Here is a 20,150-nt window from a genome sequence, read left to right on the forward strand (position 1 = left end):
TTTCTACACAGATTTCAGTTTGTTTAACATATGTGTTTTCCCAATGCCAACTTTGATATGAGCGAGGCATCGCCATTTGTTTTCTCTCCACTCCAACCCTTCAGTGCACACTGAGTAGGTGAACAAATGATGTGGAGGTACATTGTAGGCAACAATCGCTAAGTCTAGTCGCATGAAGCTTTTACGCATAAATTTGACTGAAGAAAATATAAAAGGAATGTAAGATGTGCAAGAGGCTAACTTCTCAAACATACTTAACACATGCACATCTTATTATGATGTTAAGCTCCATTTTGAATGGTAGTCCTTAATAACTCTCATCCCTTGTGAAAAAAAGGGGTTAAATGCTGTATTTTGAAGACATGAATATTGTAAAGTCGCATTACTACTATTTTTTTTTTGCTACTACTACTACTATTTTTTTGCTACTATTTTCATCGTGTCAGGGGGAAATTTCTGTATTTTCTTAACTAACAGAAAAGAAAGCCTAAACTAGTTTGCACAATAACAACTCTTGCAGTATTTTTTAGGAGTTTCGATAACAAATGCGAAAGAACAGGCGAGTTCTGGAATTCGTGTTACTTTAACTTGAGTCTCGTGGGTCCTCTGACCTATCAGATAAGTTGGGACATGGAAAGCATGGATGCACTTCTCGCAAACCAAATTGCAGTAACTGTAGTACAGTTTAAACCCCCGCAGCCCCCTATCCATAAAATAGCAAACTCTTCATTTGGAGCAATCACTCTCGACAAAATGGACCCTTGCACCTCGTACGATGTACATGTGGAGGCATTTCGAGGTGCAGTCAGCATTTTGTCTTACGTCGGAACAATTGAAACACCACCCACTGGTAAGCTGGTGCTTGTGATTACGATGTGCAAACTCCACATCATAGGGGTATTACTCATTAACTCCTTCTCCTGGTGACAATTTCTGCATCATAGTTGAAGAGCACATATTGAGCTACTTACTACATGGCAGTTGTTGGTGCTCGATTCCACACAGTTTACAGTTGAGCAACCTTAATTTTTTACATAATGTCCTCATTTGAATATTTTTTGCGTAGGAGAGGAAGAAAGCTCCTTCTCGACTAGTGGGTCTGTCCGAATTCCCTTGACATTTGGAATTGCCTTTGTTTGCATGGCGGTAGCCCTGAAATAAAATTTTGCGTGAGTTAATGTAAATTACCAACTGCTTCATCCATGTAAACTATCACGGCCAATGAGCTGTGCATACTGAGCAAATCTTTTTCCACTACAGTCTTCCATAGTGCGGAGGATACATCAGTCGCCATTCATTCGGTGCCAACTAACATTAACAATGCGACATCGGATAGTGGTTAACTGTTGACAGACAAATACAGAAATTAGTCACGTTTTGTTTTCTTTTGTCATTTTTGGTCCAATTCTACTGACTCGAAATGATTTGGCTTTACAATGGAAAACGGAGCAGAGGTTTTGAAATTCAAATTCTTCAACTGACCAGTAGCACCCATTGTTTAGGCGTGGGAGGTTCATAATCTACTACCAAGTTTTGTCTTACCGAAACAACGGAAGGATCTGCATAGCTAATCAGCACCATAATCCCAATTTCTGTGCACCATGTCCAACGAATATTGTTGATGATTGCTTCCAAACTACTCCACTAGTTGTTGCCTTACCTAGACATGATTATTAGGCACCCGAATAATTGGAGGTGATTAGTCTCAAAACCAGTGGCACCTTCACCTCACCTGACATAGGTGTTGATGCAATATTGAAGACTAGTAAGACTAGCTGGGATGCTGGAAAATAATCGCAATCTGTAGTATTTATGTTTGTTATCACCTGTGAATACGCCGTTAGCTTTTACATAGTAAGAGGCACCAATAAGGTACATTAATTACTTTTTCCAAATCTATCCATCTGGAACATGCTTGCGGCATACTGTTTGACCTTAGGGAGCAAACTTGTAGTGCGAAATCTCACTCTACTAAATTTGAAACGCATCTAGCCCCTAAGTGGTGCTGGCAAAAGTAACTCAAACATCTTCTGAGTAGTCGCCTGCAGGCAAAGTGTCATTTACATGCCATTGCTACAAAGGGGGAAACTGTAAATACGACAGTTTCAAAAGTGCTGCTCATTTTGATGAGATATTTCAACAAGTCAGATCAGTTGTTAGGGTCTAAGGAACCCTATGCTAATGTTCCAGAACAAACTTTCATCCTGCATTCAAGATCCTGTAAGTTCCACTCTCGAATGTATTAACACCACTACTGTGTAAGCGACTGAACTTTCACGGGCTCCACTCCGCACCACCGCTAAGAGGCAGCTTTTGGATTTTTACAGATAACCCAACTAAAATGGATTCGTAGCCTCAAGTGCACTACTTAAACCTACAATTACATAACAGTCGCATGATTTTCGTGCTGATTGAGGTACGATCTCATCGAACACGATGGATTACACAAGGGGATAAAAAGGTATGGGGAAACGCACTTACCAAAAGTGCTTTAAAATAAATCAACTGCAAACAAACAATATTTACTCCTGCCCCTATTTGATACTCTGGCCTTCGTAATTGATACGGCTTACCTCTCACTGCTCATTAAATGAAATTTGGGAGTTGATAGAGTCCAAATGCAATTGAGTAGCATTTAGCTGTGCACTGAAACTAGAACAAAATCTATGGTAAATTTGCAACACTTTTGCCCAAATGGGAGGGCAGTGGTGCATATCTCCTATGAAACTGCCCAAATCGTGAATGCGGGTTCAAACTACAATGACATTCGTTTGCATTCATTTGTACCGTAAGTTGATGCTTCATTATGAACTGCACAGGGAATCCTTCAATCTCAGCAACACGCGCCTATTCGTCTTCCTAAGAGTTCCAATTAATTCCCAATCATTAAGCCCTCTTGAATGTCGTTTTCATTGCTCACTGCCTCCTGACCTGACTGGGAGTGATGCATGTATGGTGTGTGGATGTACGCTAGGTGTACTCTACCTGTACTGATGGCGGGTTTTGGTCCAAGGTCATGTAAATGTTATAATTAAGTGTAACTGAATTTACTGACATACAGACTCGGCCGCTGCTCAGCCGCACTCTGACTGAGACTCAGGCGGCATCCACCCTCTAGCCTCTAGGCATGTACACACTGTCAGCGCTTTCTTGGCTTGCTCATTACGTTGGTAGTAAGGCTATTTGCTCCACCAATTCTTCTACAATCCATCGACTGTGTGGTTGTTAGTTTGATCAGATTCACACCATTCTCGTCCACATCACCACATCATAAGCACTGTCAGGGGACCAGTCAACAACAACATGCGTATATGTTGGCACGGGCACTATTACGAGCCCATCCAGTATGTACAGATGTTAAAAGCTTCCGAAAAGACATTTACTAGGAACGAGGCCAGTGCTCTAATTGTCATCATTCTTTTGTTCTCATATCTTTACCAATTTTAAATTGACCTGACTTTGCAGCAGCTGCAAGCGTGTTTAAGATGTTGTACAGGGATCACTGTGAATGCCTTTGTTTTTTTGCAATAAACTTGTATAGCTACCGAAGTTAATCGTTATCATTCAAATTATAGTTTGAAGGTGGCCACTTTGCTATTGGCAGTGGGGAATTCGATACGGACTCTATTATCACCAAACTGGTGCCGTTTACTTTCACAATATATGGTGGGTCATTGGCATTATTTGATACCCTCTCGAGAAGAATCACTTGTCTCGAGTATTTGCTGACGTGGCTCATGCCCTCTCTGCTTATACGTATGTTTAACTTCACTTGATAATTGTGAAGAATCCGACTGGCTGAGAGGTTTCCAAACCACCTCTACCGTTCTCCAACTCACATTTGAAGATGACGTGCTAAGGTGGATTTAAGGCGATCATTGTGACAGGCTACACATCAATTTGGAATGGTGGTACAGCCTGTAAAGTAGGCAAAAGGATGTAGGAACTTAATAACTACCCAACTTTTTCGTGACATACAAATGCCCTTTGCTTGTCTTTTTTCTGCAAATTTTATGTGTGAGTATGGCAAGCATGTAAATTAGCTGCAGTGAAATATGCTACTTGTGGCAAAACTGCGCGGTTTAAATATATTCACACTAGATTCAAGCACGATAGCTTGCCAAATGACGCCGACTTTCTTACAGTGAATAGCAAACGTACCAGAAGGGAGTAAGGGAGAGTTGTCGCGAAAAGATAATTTGAGGAATGCCGAAATGAGGAACCACATCTGCCTCGACTGTATGATATCATTCTCAGGACAGCAAATTTAGCGATCACATGAACGCGGCGCATTGTGGTGAGTTACACTTATCTACTCTGAGCGTTTAAACCGAAACATGATAACTTTTTGAAAACCCAGAAGTTCTGCAAATAAGCAATCAAAGGATAAGGGAAAAGTTTTGCTAGAAGTGTCACCCTTTTATTTGCATCTCCTGCCGTCACTTGTTTACTAAAAAGACTAATTTTACGAGCACATGAAGGGTGTGCCTAGACGTAAGGATTTTGGATGTCCTCAATCCCACAGTCAGAATCTTCTCTTCGAAGTTCCAGGAATTTCGCCAAAAGCTTTCTCACACATCTCGACATGACGTATTGCCGACACCTTCAGGGGATCAAGTCTGCATTGAGTGTAAAGCGTGCAGGCATGATGTTTACTATGAATGCAATTCAGCTAAAGTTGTATTCATCTCAACGGTACACCTCGAGGGTATACGGAACCTAAGGGAGCTGCGGGCACGATGTCAGAAGACGAGGAGGCAAAGTCATACTGATGCTGTTTAAATGCACCTTTTTGAGAGGAGCATTCCGAGAACCCCAAGTTCGTAGAGAAGGAGTGGTCAGAATTACCAGGTACAAAGAAGTGATCAGTACCCGATATTCTCTAAGTCGGTGCTGATTCCAGTGCCCCCGGACTAATAAAAGTTCCCCAACGCGATTCAATGCAAAAATTATCATTTCCAAAATATATCTAAAGCAACAAATGCTATTCTAATCTGCCACTTTATATTATCCGTAACATCCGAAGAAAGTGAAGACTTGAGCGTCAGCACTTTTTAGTGTCCAGATGTTTTTTTCCCTTCGGTTAAACGGTTTGTTAGCATCTGCTTTTTCAAAATTGAGTCATTTGTGACTTTCAAATGCTAGTAGAAAGGTTAGGTCTGTTTTGACAGAAAAAATTAACCGTAAATTTAACTTATTTTATACCAAAAAAGCTTTCGCAACAGCTCGCTTAATTAGTCAATTTCAAGGTCATTGTCTGCATTTTAGTACTTTGTCTGCTGGTTTGGTGAGTTCTTTGCAGGCTTTAACGGCAGGATTTTGGTCGGAAATACAGTCGATTTCTAGTCCCTACCTGATGTCAATGATGGTCTTGCCTCTACAAGACCAAGAAGAATAAACCTGTTTGTGATGTTGCATCTGATTAGATACGAGGGATTAATAAGGAACACTAGATTTAAAATTGGACTTTATTATAACTCTGTGCTTTGCTCAGATGGGAATAGATTTCAACTTAGGAGTTGTTAAGGGGCATTTTGTGTCTTGGCAGATTTGATGTGCATGTTTTCAGTGGGAATTCGCTACTTGTCTTTTCACGATTTCTTGGTGACGGTTGCATTGTCCAAATTGTTATAATATCCATATTGGTAGGATATGATGGGTTTATGGGGTGTGGATACAGCTGCAGTGTCCGCCGAAGGGTACTTGCGTATGCTCCTCTACATTAATGAACGTGATCGCATATTCAGCAACATCAGCAGATGCAATTTGAACAAACACAAGCCGAGGTAGTAAGGAATCTGCCACACTCGAGACGTCGACATGCAGCCTACGCCACCATTGGATTAGCTGTCAATCCGTTGACTCGATTGGTAAGACTATTGCAGTAGTTCACCATGTTTAAAATTATTTATCCACATCTCATTTTGTTTTGATAGGTACGGGGATGCCTTTCGCGTTGGAGATTGGTGACATGGGTGACGAATAAGTGGAAACTTCAAATTCTGTCAAGGAAAGTTGAGAAGAATGAACACATGAAGTGGTGTACCAGCTACATTCTCTCCGAGCCTGCGAAGGACATGTATTTCGTCGCGACTATACCTCTGCTGAAGGGCGTTTTGGCGATTAGTGTTTGCTGATGAGTTTTTGATGAAACTGTTGGAAGTCTGCAAAGTACGTTCGATGTGGTGTCGTAATTTCTGCGTTCATGAGGTGGTGGGCAGAAAGGACCAGTCAGTAGTGCGAGTGTGGATAAATGGAGGAAGGAACTTGCCATTTTACAAGTGCGCATAAGTGTACATTTTTTGCATTGGAAAATATCTTAGTTGCATATATTCAACTGGTCTCTTTGTTTATCTACCTCGGTGAGGTGTGCTTCCCCACCTTGAGGTGCAGTCCTTTGCACCTGCCGCAGGTACCGTTGGGTAGATGGAAATCCCACTTCGGTGGCTTAGAACTAATTGTGCTGCTTCTTGCCTTCACATTTCCTACGTATTCCACCTACTTGTGTAGTTTGACTTGTTTGCTCTTGGACCAGCGTTCCTACAACTAGCTATGGACACGCGTGATGGCCAGCACCTTCCCCATGCCCTCAATCCAGTTGCAGAGAGGATAAAACTGCGGATGCAGTCGTAATACCAAGAAAGGTAGGTGATGTTGGGGTCAGTTGCATGGAAGCTGGATGAGTGGCACGATTGATTTGTGGGTGTTTTTTTTATAGCTCAAAAGAGGATGACTTTAAAATACGTTGGTTGATTGTTTAAGTTTTGATTTTGTCAAAGGGGCCACTATACTTTTGCATGGTGGGCTGGCCCCTGGTCCGTGCCAGTGGCCTCAAGTCCTACTGCATGCCAAATATACGTGTTCTGTTCGAGTATGATGTCCTCTTTTGTCTTGAGGAAAGTCTCAAGGAACCACAGCATGTATGAATTCGATGGGGATATTCTCTTGCAAATTGAAGCACTGTTGGTCGTAGCTCATTCACGTGACCGTTCGACATGGAAGGTTTTAAGAGAGGCATGAAATGTTCCCCGGTTGGGATCATGGTCACCACAACTCACACGCCGGAGGGAGCGGAAAGTTGGGTATCGGACATAACCGCGAATCTCCACCTCCTACTTATAAGTGACAAGGAGAGTCTAGGTCGCCTGTTTTTTTTCACCATTTAGTGTTTGGTATGGCAACAGGCACTGGGATCGTGCATATAAACGTTGGAACTTGTGCTTGACAGGGCAATCCGGTATTTGGGGTAAAATTCGAAAATTGGACATTTTTTAAGGCACACGTCTATGGCGTTAGTCAGGTTTGGAGGTGAAGTCGAAGTACTTGTTCACTCGTCGAGTGCTATTTGTTAGAATTTCCGCATCCATTGGTGTTGGTGATGGTCCCGTCCCATTCTCATCGCTTTAGTGCAGGTGCCGTAGGTGGGATTTACTGTAAACCTTCGAGGTACCGCTGACACCCAGCCACTTGTATGAGTTCTTGCACGTGCACAATATCATTGATACAACAGAATGACATGTTACGTAAAATTTAGGACTTGAGAATGCCTAGCAGCATAGGGTCTGCTGAACGAAGACCAATGGAATCGTTAAACTGCAGACGGAAACATAAGGGCATTCAGTGCTGCGACTTTTACAGTGCGTGCTGAATGCGAAGGTCACCTGAGGGTGAACAAGTTGGACACTTTGACGCATGCCAAGTGGTCTGGCAGCCTAATGTCAATTTCCTGCCGTTAGAATGCCAGTCGGTGTCAATGGATCACTGATGGGTCATGGAAAACACTTTATGGTGCTATTTCTGATCAAGGATACCTGGATGTTGCTACTTATGTGATGGTCAGTAGTCACAACTGACCTGCGAACTGGGAAGCATTCATTTCGGGATGTGTGGAGGTATCATCTGACTATGTGTAGCAGCTATGCTACACTATGCTAACCATGAATAAGGTGGGAGAGCATCATGCCTGATGCGTTCCCATGGCTTCCTTCATACTCTACCATTCAAACTAAAACGATCGCTACCTCATTCAGGATGCCAAGTCTACACGCCAGCGCTCTCAGCTGCACAAAATAAGCCCTTGTCATTCCCTCCCACAAATATTAAAAGCAAATATATACAAGTAGAAACAAGTTCAGTTAGACCTGTGCATCTATTTTACATGGATTACTGATGCTAAGAAGTGAAGGTGAATACTGTCGAAGATTGTGAATCGCCTAATTCAATCTACCATTCTTTTTGCCTTTCCAAAATTAAAGCAAGTGATGCGCCCTCTGTTTGTTTGGCCCCAATTGAAACCAAGTAATATAAGAATGGATTTCTTTTAAACATGGGGGCCAATCACGAATTAATCTTTGATTTCAATTTAATTATATTTTCAAAAAGGGTGAAGGCTTGCAAAGGAGCAAGCAAACAATTACGTCTGCGTTATCTATGCATTTCACTTTTCATATTTGCATTGTTTACTGAACGTCTGCCGTGCTTGGCACTTGATCATCTGCATGCCAAAAATGCTGCTAAAATAAACTTGGTGATTTAGTGGGAGGAGAATACAAAGGGACGAAGTGAGACAATTATTTCTAATATTTCTGATATTGTACCCAAACCGCACTGAGCGATTTTGTATCTCATTGTTTAGTTCTAATAATAAAATGGCTTGAAATATTGTGCCGTTTTGTATGGGGAGAATATTCTCCCCTAACTCTTATCATTCTCCAAATAATGTACACTAAATTTGACCCTGAGAAAAAAGAGTTTTGAGTACAATATTGGTCCAGTCGCAGCGCTCACCATGAATCACCAGTAGTAATAATTGTATAAAACACTACATTCGCTCTCGATAGTGACTACAGCTTCCAAGTTTCTTGTTTCTTTTACAGTAGGCACCTTTTTTGCATACATGACTGTGAATAACTTCATAAAGTGTCTGATATAATCCACTCATGACGTCACCAGGCGGCATTAAAAGAATGCACATTCATGTGCTTCAATCGGTCAAGTTAAAATCACTTGACTTGCAAAGAAGTTCTAAGAACTTGGGCGTATGACGAAGGTAAAAGTCTTTGAATGTGAATATTTGACAATGTTGATGTTGCATTATAAACACTCATCATGACGTAAGTAGTAATACTGCACGTTTCACCATCACCTTGAGATCGTGTTTATCACCTACTGTGGGTATCTTCAATTTCTTTTTGTCATTTACACCTCACGGATTGTACTTCACTCGTCGTTGGCGTTGCACAGCATCAGTAAGCCCATTCCACTCTTGTGTGTTGCATTTGTTACCAAGTGACAGGCGTGGACACCGATCGTATGGCACGTGTCGCGACATATCTTGTGTCGTATCATGAGCCGTCTTTGGATATCAGCCATTCTAACCAATTTTGGAATCAGAGAAGCTTTGCATTGGTGTGTCCTCAATGTAACGTTTAATGAGACGTACTGGAATGTAAAATCTTTCCATCTGCTCATGGTATTTGTAGTTTTGCTTTTTAAGGCAAATTCAGTGATGCAACATGATTATTTAAACTTGGTTTACGTGACTGATCAGCGTATTGGGAAAGAATTATTTGATTTGGTCCTAAGTAGGGGAATGTCGAGGGCTATACATGGTTTAGATGCAAATTTGTGATTTAGTGGATGTGACATTCCATAGTGGAATCGTTTATTGTTTCCTCTTTGATGCAGTCAGACACTTTCACATCTGCCTACTCATATATATATGTCCCTTATCAATCTATCTCATAGTCATTCTGTCCATTCACTCTGAATTTGTTCATTCGTCTGGACATTTCCCCACATTCATTCAATCATTCATTCAATTACCTCTTATTCTTTCACCCACGTTCCCTCATTTGTAGTTAATTTACTAAAACTCTATTCACGTATCTAATCATTTTAATCCCCCTACCGATTCATCAACATAATTATCCTTCTCCCCAATGATGTTCACCATATTGTACATTGATTCACTCATCAAATAATAAACAAATAGATGGTTGCAGACTTTGTTGTAGCCAGAAATGCATTATTTGATAGCTGTTACAAATGATTTAGTCCAATCACTAAACTATATATTTAGATGGCATCCGTTTCCTTATAGTTATTTGTTTTCTCCAATTACTTCGACCTTTCCCCATCATCACCCCTACTGTCATCAATATAATCGTCCCCATTATCATTATCACCGCTCTTCGTCGTCCTAAAAATAAGCAAAATGTTTTTTTCTGACGATGACATTGAAGCCACATTGCAGTTATTCTGTTACAGTGTCCCCCTCCGAGACCCGGACTTTGACTTTCCCCTCAATCGCCCAAGTAAGGCCGATATTTCGTATCCTCACCTTTCCCGTTTCCAAATGGTGCTACGTTGTCTTTGTGGTTCGACTTGCCTTTTTATTAATGCTTCTGGTCGTGACAACTTTTCTAAGGTCATTTTTTGTCTCTGGTACGAGTTCCACAAAATTGATTTCTTTGGCGACCCGCAACCTACTGTGCCTCGTTTTGTTTTGCAGAATGCAAATTTTAACTAAGTATGCAAAAAAATTGTTTCCATGTCTTTTTAAGTAGAAAACCTGGATGCTCATTTTTGCACCCCACTGTTTTCTCCACTTAATTATATTGATACTCACAGGTCCAGGTAAATCTTCATTATGAGTTCCCCAAAGGGTTGATGGAAAGTTAACAGAAATGAAAGAAACAAGACGTCATGCCACAAAGTAGATAACGAAGGAGCCCGTCTAGAAAATAACGCTATTTACAATACCCCTCTCTGATAATATCATCTATGGCAGTCTATGTGTCACTCTTCCGTGTCAAAGAGTGGAGTGCATTCCGGAGCATTGGGTAAAAGCTCCTAAATAAGGAAAGTTGTCAGGGATAAAGGCCAAGACATACTGAGTCCCGGCATAATTAGGTATCACATGGACTTACCCATCAAGTTTTCCATTTGAACAGCAGCTTTGCGGATGAGCTGTGGAAGCCTAATGCAAGTTACATAGCCGTTCTGTTTCTAAGGCACATTCATCATGAAAGAGATTCATTCACAAAGTTAACATTTACTACTCCCTATCCTTGTTCCACTACTGTCCAGCTTCTGCTTGTATTCCAGCCAGCTCAAGAGATCGTTTATATTGCAGGAAAATCGCCCGCGAGTCTTCCGAAATATGCCCATCACTGGTGTTGCCACTTGTCTCTGTCACCGATTTTGCAACTAGGAACTGAGGAGGTGGCTACTGAGATGGATTTGGAAAACACACTAGGCGTAATCACACATTTTGAGGAGCACATTAGCAGTTGCGGCAGCGTCGAAGTCGGTGGCGGTAGTAGACGCGTCGGTTGAGTAGCCGTCACAAGGGAAAAGTTGGAACGTTAGGGGTCCTGTAGCCTATCAAAGACCAGTGCGCCTGATTGCTTAGATGCCTAGAGCCCGATAGCTTCTTCACAGGAACCACAGGCCACTGGTTTCCTCAAGGTCTTCTCCATATAAACTGCCTTAACTCGAACAATGTCCCTGACGTCTGGAATTGTGTCCCCTCTAAGGCAAGACCAGAAAATGTAGCTTAACTGAACCCTGGAACTGCCTGTTATGAAAAAACTTCTCCATTGGATGAAAGTATGCTTAAGGGAAATTAAGTTCAAAATCAGATGGATGGAAACATGCTGATAAAGCAGATTTAATGCAATCTACCTGAAGATTGCTTGCCTTGAAATTCTTAACTAAATGGAGGATTGGAGGATTGCTCATCCCTGGACCCGAGGGAATAGCCGAGTAAGGCATATGCAGTGTTTCTTAAATTTTGCATATATCACTTGTCTCTGCTCGACATGCCCCATGTCATTCAACGTCAGCCCCATATTCCAAGAAAATAAGAAAAGTAGCCGTCAAGGTGGGTGTGTTGTGAGGCGAAAAATGCGGGCAAGATGAGTCTAGAAGCTGCCTGTCATGAGGAGAAAAAACAGAACAACTTATTTATCAGAGGAATTTATGATCAAGGTTAAGAGAAAGTAAGCTTAAAGTTAAGCAGGTAAAAACATGCTGATGAAGCAAGGTGGATTTAATGCAGTCTACTGGAAGAATGCCTACTTTGCGCTTCCGAAATAAATATGCGATCAGTGATCCTTGGAGGCTTGCTTATGCTTGGACCTGAGGACAAAGCTGAGTGAGGTGCAAGCACTATTTTGAAATTTGGCGTTTGTCACCTCTCCCTTCGTTAGAATGAACCCTTGACGTGACTTATGTCACTCAACAACTGCAATGTATTTCGAACACACAAGAAATGTAGCTATCAAGGTGGGTGTCGTTTGTTTTCGCAAAGCATGCATAAATGCATGAGTTTCGCCACGATTAAATAAGTAACCGAATTAATGCTTTGATGTAACCAATCGCAAGTTTTAGAACCAAAAAAAAAAAAAAAAAAAAAAATAACATGCAAATTAATGCCTCCATCAAATGCGTTGCTTAGGATATTTCAAGTGACTTAGTAAAAGGTTTCTGAATTAAGTCCAATTTGCTTGACGCCATTCGCAGCCAGTAAAGCCGTTTTGTTGAACCAAATAGGCAAGAAAATCCAAAACATATCTTTAATGTTCTCTTGTTACATTTATATGTTTGCAAAAACTAAAATGAAAATGATACCGCAATACTTGATAATGGGCACAAACCACTGTACTTGCTCGCAGTGTCTGGTATGATTAGACTGTTTTGAATTGCTCCTCATTCATTTCATTAGGGACCGCATTTGTGAGTGCAGATGGTTGTAGTTGACGACATGAAAATTGCTTTTTCGATCTACAGTAATTTGGCCTTTTCACACGAGTACCTTCAGAATTCATATTTTAGTGCAATATGCTGCTGATCAAAATACGGCAGATTCAGGGTTCTGCTTTTACTGCATGGAATGCTCTGCAAATAATGGAAATTGGGGTGCAATGAATGTGCACATGTGGTCAAGTCGTCCCTGTAGGCATTCCTCCATGTACCAAGCTTCATTCTCACCTTTCAGTTCGTAGATATATGGCCTAACTTATTTAAATGGAGGAGGCAAAGGACTGATCCACTTAAAAATTATGAGTCTTCGACTATTTTTGTAATTAAACATTTGTTATTATAAAGCTGTACACTATTGGTGCAAGATAATTCGTAATGTAAGGCTTGTTAGCTGTTACGAAATTGGATTCATTTGATTTTCAAATTAGTGTCAAATTGTAACCAGTTATCTGTTTATTTAAAAATAAGTAGAGCTCGTAAAGTGTAATTTATTTTATCATTATTTGTATTTGTTTACGTTCTAGTTTCCTCCAACGCGATGTCTAGTGTTGTTACTTACCCCTCGCCCTCAAATATTTTGATATATATTTTATAATTAGCCACGGGTACAATAGCATGCGAATGCCTTACCATCGTATAAACTTCCTTTCACTTCATTAGCCCTACATGTTTAGGACTCCAGTTATCCTTTTTAAAGTTTCTTATGGTTCCTAAAAAACGTGTTAGGATGAGTTTGGAGGGTGTTTGGAATCCCCAAGTGGGTCATTTATGTGTGAGTCCAAGTGTGATTAATGTCACATACTTCCTTAACACTCGATGGCTTTTAATTCTTTGCGTGCCTTAACATGTATAGAACAAAGCCTGAAAGATGGCGATAGGGATGAGGAAAGGACTCTTTCTGCTTACCTCCAAAAAATTCATTGGACTTGACTGGAAAGGCTGCACTGCCACAAATTTGCATTTTATTAAACCTTATTTGTTAGCATTCAACAAGTCATTTCTAAAATTTAATCTTTGGTGTCTCAACAGCAAATACTTATGGTATTATGAACAGTATGCAAAAGAATGCAGATGAGTTGTCCTACCTTGTAAAGTTATTCACTACCTAATTCTAAAGAGCAAAGGTACACCAAAATATTCACAGAAATGATTTTACGCACAAGAGATAATCATATCGACTACGGATTTGTGGGCAGTTGGCCGGTTGACTTGCATGAGATTTAGGCCGCATTCGGATAAAACGATACTTCTACATATGACATTAAATATCAATGATTTCTTAACAAGAAACATTTCAATGGGGCTTTTGAAGGCCACGAAATATGCCAAACACAGTAATAAGCGATAAGCGGAATGGTTTTAAACTTGACTCCATAAAAAACACTATAACCTCAAAAATCATTCCTTTGCATACTTACAACTGCTAAAAAGGATTTTCTCCAAGTTCCGGGTAAGGGTTAAAGCAGGACTGCTTCTTTTATTCTGCAGACTGATTGCTGTGCACTCAATTAAGTAGTTGCCGTAAATGGGTGATAACATGGAGAAGCCAATGTAAAAGCACAAGTGGATGGAAGTTATAATGTTACCGTCTTCTAGCAATGAAAAGAGCACGTGGCAAAATTATTGGGGCATGTTTTGAGCACTTCACCATATGTGCTATTCTTTTAACCCTGTCATTAAAGATCACATGCATTTTTTGTTAAAGGTCAGAAATTTGGTCACCTTCTCCACTGTCCAAGCCACGAATGAGCTTAAGGTGTCACTGTCACTAAGATGACACCACCTCAGTTAACATTACCGTTTAGCTGGAAGGTCAGAAAGCAAAGTTTTTCCAGCTGACTAGAAAAATTAGCAGTCTATACGAATTCTCCCTTTTAGACCTTGCCAATAGATATCGATAAGCTCTACTATCTTAGGTCATGTCCCAAATATGCCCAAGTCAGGAATTACGACGAAAATAAGCAGTTACTGCTGACGCTACGAAGGGCAAAGAGAACGTGTAGGCTTACCAAGATTTACTCCGATAAAAGCACTAAAAGTCCACTTTTGCAACTGGCATCAGTGAAGTGAATTGCAATTACCAGCTTACACACCACAATTTTACCTGACGAAAGTAAGAGCACATCCAGGCTTGGTAGAAATTCTCATCTACTTGGAGGAATGGTTTGCCAACACGATAGTATCAGGCGCAATCAGATAAAGGCAACTTATTACTGTCCCTTGTTTTCTTGATAATTAAAGTTAATTTTAAAAATTAATTATAAGGTTTTTGGGTTAGTAAATCGGCGGCCACAATGCACATAATATAAATTTTTGCTTAAGGAAGGATTTACCCTTATGTAACACCAAATATATGCATTTATTTGGGACGCCTGTACCTCATAACCGTTATCTGATTATCATCACGATAAATTATTAAGTAAATTGATGAGTGTACATGGGCAACTAATTAAGTATTCGTCCTTTTGCCGATGTTCTGCAGTAGATTAATATTAGAAAGACTCGGCTTTTTGTGACAACGCTGAACTTAACAATTATTTGTGCGCATTTGTCACCTGGGAACATCGGTGAGCGTGGAGTACGAAGGCAGTGAAGCAGCCTTTTACAGAATAAGGTAGTTCAGCCGTGCGGACAGATCTGACTGTGATGAGATTATATTGTGTCTATGCAGAATGTTGTATTGGTACATTTCTACATTACAACCCAATTCATTATGGCATCGCTTCTTGTTTGTAGTAGTATAAAGTGAGGGTTTCCTTCCTAATGTTAATATTACCTAATGCGAAGTGAGTTGCTGATTATGTATGATCACAAAATGAAAATAGGGCACTAAGAATGGAGATCGAATGCAGGCTGTGAACGAATATCACACCAGAGCTGGAGAAGTGGTAAGTCTATACCCACCAACCAAAGCCACGGAAATGCTCAAACTTGAGACAATTGCAATTACTTTGCATTCTATTCTACCAAGCAAACCGCACATGTCGCCAAGGATGCGCTTTTTATCAAAGTCGAGAGAGTAATTAGTTGGATGAAGGAGCACTTAACCTCTATATAGTTCTTAATGTCAATGCTCCATTCTCACTATGTGATCCAACGTCACCAACTCTGGACATCGCATCAATTGATTGAGATGTCATTGTCGGGGCTTCTCACTTTTCAGTATCGCTTGGCTGATCTATAATGCATTGCGGAAAACAAAAATGCAGTATTAGGCCACTTGATGAGACATAACTTACCTATACAAAAATACTCACCCTACCATAGCTTGTAAATCATATGAGTAGCAACAGGGACTTTTAAATGGATTGTGCCGAACTGGACACCTTAGTGTCAGCGATAAATCCTACACAACGGATAAAGAATTTACTTTATGCGAAGACTGCTTAATAATCCTGCAAATGTTATGCGTTTTCACATGTTTAATCCGAGTAATTGGTGCAATTTAGTATTGGTAAAGTTGGGAAGTCTTAGTGGAGGACAATGCTGAACTACCTTTACTAACACGCTGGTTTTGCATTCTTAGAAAATGCATTGTGCTTGACATTAATAAATAAGCCAATGGTCCCAAAAGTGAATATTAGCAATCATATAATTTGTTAACCCCTTGCTAACCTGGGTGGGCAATTCGGTCTCCACAGGTTGTACTTCCATTCTGCGGCATGATCGTCATCCTGTGTTGATCGACTTCTCGCTCTTGTGTTGCCTAATAATGTATTTTTATTCATTAAGCTTAATCTTAATGCGGTTTCAGCCAGGACTCTTGATACTACAGCCTTTTTGCTTTAATGGGAAGAAGATAATGTGACGTCTACTTGTTGCACATTTGGCTGGCCTTAACGTATAGCCGCAAATGCGGCGTGATGGTGATCGCGACTAAAATCAAAGCACCAGTGATAATTTTGTATCCAACTTTTGAAGAGCATTTCTTTCGTTAGCTTAACATTGTAGAGATTTATAAATTTTCTATGTAATTGGCTGCTTTGATGGAAAGGTAGTAATTAAGATTCTGTGAAATAGACAAACAGGGAGAAAGCATCCGTTGTAAAGCAATTTGCTATAAATTTGAGATTCAAGCTGAATGCGCTAAATTGCTTAACATGTTTAGTGCCATAGGCTGTTAGCAGGCAAGACGCAGCATTTACTAGGATTTACTCGAGGCAATTACTTGCAGTATAAGCAGTCAAAGTGAAGATTAGCAATCGCTTTTGCTGAATTTATTTCAGCTAATGGAAATGGCAAAGAGAACTCAATTAAAGGTATTTATTTATTAAACAAAATCAAATCATTTGTGACCAAGCTTTAAAAACAAAGTTAATGTTCAACTTCTGGAAATTATCAAATCGAATAATAGAACCCAGTTGAACCATAAGAGCAGACAAGCGCTTGGTCTAAGTGATGGCTTAGAAGCGTGCCTGCATCTGTCACGATTGCAATGCCTTTAATGTTTTACAAAATGCTGACATAAATTTTGGAATAATTTGTAAGGAGGTAATGGATGTGATGTCCCTGATCTCCTAATCGCCTTTCAGACTAACAGTATGATTATCATTTTTCTGCGGAATAGAATCGACATGCATGCCTAAGAACAAATGAAAATCACTGGAAATTATAAGCAAAAAATATGTGGGTATGGCTGTCCGGTATGCTTAGACGACTTTTAACTTTGTAGTAAAGTTAATGTTTGCAGTACCTAATCATCATGTGTTTATAGCTGTAAAGTTACTTTTTTATAAGCTAACATTAGCCATTAGCCATAATAATAAGCCAAATTTAGTGTTCCCCACGGTTTCTTAGATATTTGCTTTTTCACGCTAACTTAGGCCAAGTGTATAAGCATAAAATGAAAGATAACTTGTTGCTTGCTGAATGATGCTTACTCTCAATAACCAACTAACAGTGTTTTGCAATTTATGAATTTAGCTGTTGTCAGTGTTTTAAATCTGTTTAAATATCCGCTCTGATAGGTTTGCTGTCAATTACTAAATGTGCAATGATGCGTTACAGAACGTTTCTCCTTGTGCTGAAACATCTAGTATATATGTGCACTATGGCATTTCCAATTGAAGACTTAAGGTAACTATTACTTGATTTCTTGCTTTCAATCATTCCACAATATCATTTCCTGCAGCTAACCAAATTATTAATATTTTTCAAGTGTCAAAGAAACGTCGCCAACTCTGTAAGACGAATCATGTATGCTTGGAAACAATAACTCCATGGAAGTAAATATTGTGCAAAAGTTATTTTCTGAATTAACGAACACACGAGTGAAAAACTCGTCAACAAGTTGTTGCCTCAGCGATCAATCTACCACTCGAAAGTTTTTAGTCAATGAACACTGGAATACGTAAGGAAACAGTAACACAGAACTCAGCTTATTACTCACAATAAACCTCCATATTTTTTTATTTTGCTATTTTGTTCGATTTAAAGACGTTAGTTTCTTTGTCTTGCTATTTGCTAATGTTTCTTCATTTCTGAAACATGGGCGACATAGTGGACTTTTTAGAGTGGGATAACGTATTACGATTTGAATGTCACTTCTCAGCTAATTGTAAATGGTTAGCATATCATAAAATCGCCAAGAATGAACCGATCCTTTGCATCCTCACTTATAGTGTGCTATTTATCAGGACATCTGTTACTTAATGTCAAATAAGTCTGTAACGTAAATATCTCACTGCATGCACACCATGCTAAAAGTGTTACTTACGTTACTGCATACCTATACTTCCTATTCTTATATTATGAGAAGTTTTGTGCACCTCTAAATTTAAATTATATTCGAGCACGCTATCATTGATCTCTTTTTCATTAAAGCCGGCAAAGTGCCGTAGATTTTAATAATACATCGCAGAGTCAGTTTAACTGCGTAATATGCAATAGGGATTTTAACTGTAAGATTAATAATTGTTGATTATGTCCAAAAACATCATGATGCACACTATGTCGTTCAAAAGCAAAAGTATATTTTATGGGAAACGCAGATTGTTAGTTGGTATTCGATTGCACGGATTACAGTGTAAATGGCAATTACTACGAGTTGGTACATTTAAAAAATTGCTTATTTAATTGTCACGGGCCATTAGGCCATGCTAAGGCTGCAGCGTCCATTACAAATTACGTACGCACAAATGTGACAATTGAGCGGCTTGCAAGTGACTGCGCTACGCAATAAAATAAACTCAAATTTCGGAAAACACAGAAAATGCAGCATCGTTTAAGTTTTGTCAATCAGAATGCATTTTTAAATTGAATAACTTAGTTGTAAAAATACCGCATGTAAATCACTACGCTTTGTCAAAGCATTTGAAGATGGCAGATATCTCTTTCAGATTTTTATTGTAAGGTCATGTCTTTGGTAAGATGGTCAAAAATACACGTTTAACTAAACCTAACATAATGAGTTTTATGTAATAGACCAAGGTGCAGATGTCAGTATTGACTACCAGAAATAGGAGAGCCAAATTCACAGCAGAAAATCACGTTAACTTCTGACTGGCATATAAAGCATATGGCATTAATGGCAGATGAGTGCGTTTCTGAAAAAGCTAATTGTAAACTACCTTGTGTTCTTCGGCCTAGATTGGAATGGACAGCAAAAGACGATCATTACAGGTCAACGCATTTATTTCGGCAAAGCTTTAAATACTCTAATTTTGCACAATATCTTAGCTACACCTATACACCTTCCTCTACTTTTGATTATTTACACGGAAGATGGGACAAAAATGCCTGTGCAAATATTGCTAACCTCTGCATTTTCGTTTTACTTTCACTTTCGTTTGGCTCACACACTGTAAAATAGTGACAAGTTTAATCATATAAATCGGTGCGATCTGGAAAATCCCGGCCTTTCTTTTCACATCGCTGCTTCGACTAGTTGCCTCACCCTATGCTGATCAAAAGCGCTGATCTATCACAAGTGTGAATGTACATGAATGGATTTATTCACAACTCTCACAAAAAGTCGTCTTCACAGTACCATTCCGTCACGTTTCACGAGTTAAGCACCCGCACAGCATAAAGACGCATTGAACGTAGAAATGCCATTGGGAACCACGGAATGAGCTCCACTACACCTAGGACCTTTACCTAGCGATACAAGGTGGTTATTGCTAATTTTAGGCAATGAAAACATTCTGCAAACATTCGCAAATTTAGGAGAGGGTGATAGTTAATACCGTAAACATGGCAGGATCTATGTGGAAAACCATAAACGAAATTATGTCACTAAATTGACTTCTTTTTTCTCTCTTAAATTCACCTCCAGTTGCAAGGCTTCCCATTCCATAAAAACCTCCTTAATTATGTAAGTAATGTAATGAATCAATGGAGTTTGATGTAGTGATATATTGTTCAATACCATTTCCTCATGA

General features: G+C 39.7%; 2 protein-coding genes across 2 annotated transcripts; one reads left to right on the forward strand and one right to left on the reverse strand. All coding sequences in view use genetic code 11, as the record gives it.

Moving 5' to 3' along the window:
* Nucleotides 1-630: 630 nt before the first annotated feature.
* Nucleotides 631-6,761, forward strand: EGR_10040 (hypothetical protein; the record flags this gene model as incomplete). Its single annotated transcript, XM_024499289.1, has 8 exons — nt 631-850; nt 1,364-1,454; nt 2,039-2,220; nt 3,542-3,646; nt 4,023-4,170; nt 5,149-5,287; nt 5,650-5,786; nt 6,719-6,761. 8 exons carry the CDS (start codon nt 631-633, stop codon nt 6,759-6,761), a joined length of 1,065 nt encoding a protein of 354 aa, XP_024346299.1.
* A 3,358-nt stretch (nt 6,762-10,119) lies between these two features.
* Nucleotides 10,120-11,778, reverse strand: EGR_10041 (hypothetical protein; the record flags this gene model as incomplete). The annotated part of the gene is made up of 3 exons (XM_024499290.1): nt 10,120-10,201; nt 11,273-11,385; nt 11,689-11,778. The coding sequence occupies 3 exons, from the start codon at nt 11,776-11,778 to the stop codon at nt 10,120-10,122; spliced, it is 285 nt and encodes a 94-aa protein (XP_024346300.1).
* Nucleotides 11,779-20,150: the final 8,372 nt, after the last annotated feature.

Source organism: Echinococcus granulosus, assembly GCF_000524195.1.
Source record: "Echinococcus granulosus chromosome Unknown EG_S00185, whole genome shotgun sequence".
Taxonomy (NCBI): Eukaryota; Metazoa; Platyhelminthes; class Cestoda; order Cyclophyllidea; family Taeniidae; genus Echinococcus; species Echinococcus granulosus.